We start from the raw sequence: 6,014 nt of genomic DNA on the forward strand, positions 1-6,014 counted from the left end.
ACTAAAAATAAGGAAACAATTTATAAACCCCAATTCAATACAATTTTAACCACGCACTAGTTCATTCTTAGTATTTTTTAGAAGTGTATGAAAAAATTCATCTACTTTAGTTAGCATTGAACTTATTTGTATGGTAATTGAAATTTTCATAAATTTTTTGGAATAAATAAAAATTCGTTGGGCTGGGGAAAATTTCTTACAAATTAAAAACAAAAAATTAAAAATAAACTAAAACAAAATATGTTCTTTGCAATAAATATAAGTTCATTTTAGCATCATTTTAACAACGGAATTTTTTGTGCGTATGTGAAGATACAGCCTATGGGGAAGAAGATAAAAATTGTACAAAGGGTTTCAAATTTTCCTACAAAAAAATGTTAAAGATTCAGAGGCATTCACCCCATGGTAATTCATGCAGCTCTCTTACTAAAGCATTTGTAAATTTTCACTTAAGTTTCTAATTTTGAAAGAGATTCTCTATGTTTTATAAAGAGTACAGGAAGCAAGGTACTCTTAAGAGAGAAAAGCATAGATATCTAATGTACGGGTAGAGGGTAAGAGAAAGAGTACCCTTATTGTTCTGGAATTCTTTAGAAATTTCCTCCTTAGCCCTCAAATTAAATAAAAAGCAGCATACCAGCGGGAAACTCAATCAATTCGTATTGAGCAGCTTACTCGAAAAGTCCTTGCAGGACTCTGTGATTAACGCCAATCGGAGAGTAATTTAGTATTTTGCAATAAATACTTCAACATACAAGAATCTTAATATAGACGTCTTGAAAAATGTCAAGTCTGCCAATTTTATTAAGCCTTCTTGAGGAATTGGAACATGAAACTCCCTCGTATTACGGTAATGATTTTGGATTAGGTCTGTCGCCCTATTTAATCCAACACCACGCCCATCGTGAGCCAATTGCTAACACAGTCGGGTACACATTGCCTCTGAGTTTAATTAGCCTCTTGGGTGAACGACAAGCATCACGACGCAGGGAAAATAAAGGTGAAAAAGTATCGCCAGTGGGAAAAGATGGTTTCCAAGTTTGTATGGATGTTGCCCATTTCAAACCTAGCGAATTGAATGTGAAGGTAGTCGATAACTCCATCATCATTGAGGGCAAACATGAAGAACGTGAAGATCAACATGGATTTATTCAACGTCATTTTGTGCGTCGATATGTTTTACCCAAAGGCTATGACGCCGAAAAGGTGGCATCAACGCTATCATCGGATGGTGTCCTTACGGTCAGTGTGCCCAAACCGCAAATTGAGGAAAACTCCAATGAGCGTATTATACAAATTCAACAAACAGGACCGGCTCATCTAAATGTTAAAGAAAATTCGAAAGAATCTTCAGCAGGGGATGCCAATGGAACGGAGAATGACAAGTAGATGTACTGCATCAGCACAGAATATTAACTACATTCACTTAAAAAATGTTTAATGAATTTATTATATATTAAAATTACTAGTTATCGATAGATATTAGTCAGTTTACTATATACCAAACACAAGTGCATTATAAAAGAATTATAAAAATCATTTCCACTATCATTTATTATTTATTCATAAACATTAGTTGAAATTATATGAATATTAATACAATAAATAATAATAGTAGCTATACACGTCTGTGTAGTTCAATTTGGGGATAAATGATCTCATAATATTGAGTGCAGGGCAGTGTTGTAGGACAAAACGTTGCCCAGAAGGGTGGAGACTTTGGTATATAAAACTGCAAATTCATCAGACTAAATGAAAAAATTTGACCTAATGTCGCTCTAAGCCGACTATATGACTAACATCGAGTACCAAATTTCAACAGGATCAGATGAAATTTACACCTGCAGGAAATCAAATCTGAATATCGGTTTATATGGGGGCTATATATAATTTAGACCCATATGTACGTATTTTTACACGGTTGTTAGAAGCCATATACTAACACCACATACTAAATTTCAAACGGATATGATGAAATTTGCTTTCTAAGAGCCTCCGCGAGCCAAATCTGGGGTCGGTTTATGTGGTGGATATACCTAAAAGTGATCCGAGATGGGCCATTTGCAATATCATCCGACCTACATCAATAACAACTACTTGTGCCAAGTTTCAGGTCGAGAACTGGTTTCGTTTGGAAGTTTGCGGGATTTCAACAGACGGACATCGCTAGATCGACGAAGAATTTCACCACGACCCAGAATATATTGTTACGAATGTGATATTTCTAGATTTAAGTTTATTTAAATTAGTTTCCGTTAATTTAAATTTCAAATTGCAACGATAAAATTACGTCATAACTTGTTAGAGTCATTTCTTTATTTTCTAGTACTTTCCTAAACATCTTTTGTGTTCTTAGTTTTCCAATCGTTCATTGTAAAAGGAACGCCTTTTGTTTTACTTATTGTTTTAATTGTAGTAATATTACCATAATCACTTATGTTATGCCTGCACGACCAGATAGTAGAATGCACTAGATTATTAGCATAAGCCCAAAAGTATGTGTGCAATATCACCTGTACAATAACGCCCGATAGAACATTCCAGATGGCTTTAGGCAATGAAGATAACCAGTTGAATATGTGCTGTTAGATAAATTGTATCTAGATATTTCTCGATGGTTGTAGGCCAGACTATCCAGAATTTTCGAAATCGTCAAATCACGGTATATAAGCCCCTGGCGGAGGGAGCTGTGGAGTCAGTCGTTAATACAGTACACATCGTATAGCAAATTAGTGAAACCAATCAGTTAAACAAATAAATTGTAGATTGTCGTTATTTGAAAAGAACTGTGTTTTAATTATCGGGTAATTAAATACGCCTCAATATAAAAACGTAACAATATATACTTTATGACTCCAATATTTCGATGTGTTACAGAACAATTGTAATATTAACATTGGTTTTTGTTGACATTCGTCAATACAACGAAAATGTACGTTAATACAGCGAAAACAACCGTCGACGATATTTTCTCAAATTTTATAAATTGTTGTATTTACGAAGCCGTTTTCCTTAATAATATAAAATACATATTTATTTTCGTTATTTCCAAGAAAATTGTTGGAAAACAATGGGTACAGCAGTTTAGTAATAATATTTGTTCGGAAAGATTAATTTGTCTATATTGCCAAAATTGATCAATTTTGCAAGTCCAGTTCCAATATGAAAGAAGCCACAATGGTGTAGTAGTTAGTTAGTTAGTTAGCACGCCCGCCTTGCATACAAAGAATCATTGATTCAACCCAATTTTCGACCGAACTCCAAAAGTTTATCATTTCTAAGTGTTTCAAAGCGGCTTAAAGAGGTTTCACAGCAATATGAAGTGCCTTTCAGACTCGGCTATAAAAAGGATGTTCCATGTCATTGTGCTAAACATGGAATCGGGAAGTTCCATTGATAAGAGAAAAGTTCATCACATGTGGTAGCACAATTGACTAAATAGTCTAAGTGAGCCTGAAGTTACGGCTCACTTAGACTAATGTTAAGTTGGTGGGAGAGTGTACACTGAAAAAATATTGTCGTGAGGGCAAAGATTTCTTGTCCTTAAACCATAAATGCGAGTTTTACTTTACTGACAAAAATTGATTTCATGGATTTTTATTAACTAAGTAACGACTAAATAAAAATATTTAAATAAAAAACTGACACTTTTTAGAAAAAACAAGTGAGGAAAGTCTAAAGTCGGGCGGGGCCGACTATATTATACCCTGCACCACTTTGTAGATCTAAATTTTCGATACCATATCACATCCGTTAAATGTGTAGGGGGCTATACATAAAGGTTTGTCCCAAACACACATACATTTAAATATCACTCGATCTAGACAGAATTTGATAGACTTCTACAAAATCTATAGACTCAAAATGTAAGTCGGCTAATGGACTAGGGTGGAACACAATGTTAGTAAAAAATAAAAATATGGGAAACATTTAAATCTGAAGCAATTTTAAAAAAAAGTTTATTTATGATTTATTGCTCGATATACATGTATTAGAAGCTTAGGAAAATTAGGGTCATTTTTACAACTTTTCGACTAAGCAGTGACGATTTTACAAGGAAAATGTTGGTATTTTGACAATGTTTGTCCAAATCAGAAAAACATATATATGGGAGCTATATCTAAATCTGAATCGATTTCAACCTAATTTGGCACGCATAGCAACAATGCTAATTCTACTCCCCGTGCAAAATTTCAATTAAATCGGAGTAAAAGATTGGCCACTGTGGTCATATGAGTGTAAATCGGGCGAAAGCTATATATGGGAGCTATATCTAAATCTGAACCGATTTCAACCAAATTTGGCACACATAGCTACAATGCTAATTCTACTCCCTGTGCAAAATTTCAATTAAATCGGAGAAAAAGATTGGCCTCTGTGGTCATATGAGTGTAAATCGGGCGAAAGCTATATATGGGAGCTATATCTAAATCTGAACCGATTTCAACCAAATTTGGCACGCTTTGCTACAATGCTAATTTTACTCCCTGTGCAAAATTTCAATTAAATCGGAGTAAAAGATTGGCCTCTGTGGTCATTTGAGTGTAAATCGGGCGAAAGCTATATATGGGAGCTATATCTAAATCTGAACCGATTTCAACCAAATTTGACACGCATAGCTATAATGCTAATTCTACTCCCTGTGCAAAATTTCAACTAAATCGGAGCAAAAAATTGGCCTCTGTGGTCATTTGAGTGTAAATCGGGCGAAAGCTATATATGGGAGCTATATCTAAATCTGAACCGATTTCAACCAAATTTGACACGCATAGCTATAATGCTAATTTTACTCCCTGTGCAAAATTTCAACTACATCGGAGCACAAAATTGGCCTCTGTGGGCAAATGAGTGTAAATCGGGCGAAAGCTATATATGGGAGCTATATATAAATCTGAACCGATTTGGCTGATATTTTGCAAGTTTTTCGAGACTCATAAAATATTCGGATGTACGGAATTTGAGGAAGATCGGTTGACACACATGCCAATTATGACCAGATCGGTGAAAAATATATATGGCGGCTATATCTAAATCTGAACCGATTTTTTCCAAAATCAATAGGGATCGTCTTTGAGCCGAAACAGGACCCTATACCAAATTTTAGGACAATCGGACTAAAACTGCGAGCTGTACTTTGCACACAAAAATACATCAACAGACAGACAGACAGACGGACATCGCTAAATCGACTCAGAATTTAATTCTAAGACGATCGGTATACTAAACGATGGGTCTCAGACTTTTCCTTCTTGGCGTTACATACAAATGCACAAACTTATTATACCCTGTACCACAGTAGTGGTGAAGGGTATAAAAATGGTCATATGGGCAGATTAAGTATGAAATTCTCCAAACAATTCCATTACCTGTTAGTGAAATTTTAAACTTTTTAATCAAATAAACTTAAAAGTTTTATCTATACACAATCGAGATTTTATATGCGAAGGATTATAGATTTTAGATCACTTCATACACATAAAACTATTGAAAGTATTTTACGAAAGTTATCCGTTTAATAACAAGAATATAACGCACTGAATATGACACTTGTTTATCAAATGCGACCAAGTGTTTTGTTTATAGATCAGATGCAGTATAAAACTGTCATACGTGTAGTTAAAATTACAAAAATAACGGATATGGGGACAGAGGGCGTAATGGGTTAAAAAATATTCAATTAAAAATTTAATTGGTTAAATAAATTTTTTAATTGAACCAAAAATCAATCACACCAATTTATTGTATCAATTATTTTTTTAATTGGGATAATTACATTTTTAATTGACTTTGGTGATTGTTACTATCATTTTTGTGATTGAAGACCAAAAATGTTTTTCTGCGTACGTACACTCAAAAAAAAGTGAACTCTCTATTTCACTAAAGCCAATTTAAATTTATTTTAGTTCATGGAATTATTATATGTTTGGAGAAAGTTTCCTTTACTCTAATATTTTTTTGTTTACGTTAGTTAAATTAACTAAAACCGAGAAAAAAAATAAACTCAAATGAAGCAT

At 33.8% G+C, this 6,014-nt stretch overlaps 1 protein-coding gene across 1 annotated transcript; it reads left to right on the top strand.

Annotated features, from left to right (window-relative positions):
* Positions 1-259: 259 nt before the first annotated feature.
* Positions 260-1,623, top strand: LOC142232941 (heat shock protein 23-like). Its single transcript, XM_075303666.1, has one exon. The coding sequence runs from the start codon at positions 784-786 to the stop codon at positions 1,387-1,389; it is 606 nt and encodes a 201-aa protein (XP_075159781.1). The 5' UTR covers positions 260-783; the 3' UTR covers positions 1,390-1,623.
* The last annotated feature ends 4,391 nt before the right edge of the window (positions 1,624-6,014 follow it).

The sequence above is a fragment of the Haematobia irritans genome, chromosome 4, assembly GCF_050003625.1.
Source record: "Haematobia irritans isolate KBUSLIRL chromosome 4, ASM5000362v1, whole genome shotgun sequence".
Lineage (NCBI taxonomy): Eukaryota > Metazoa > Arthropoda > Insecta > Diptera > Muscidae > Haematobia > Haematobia irritans.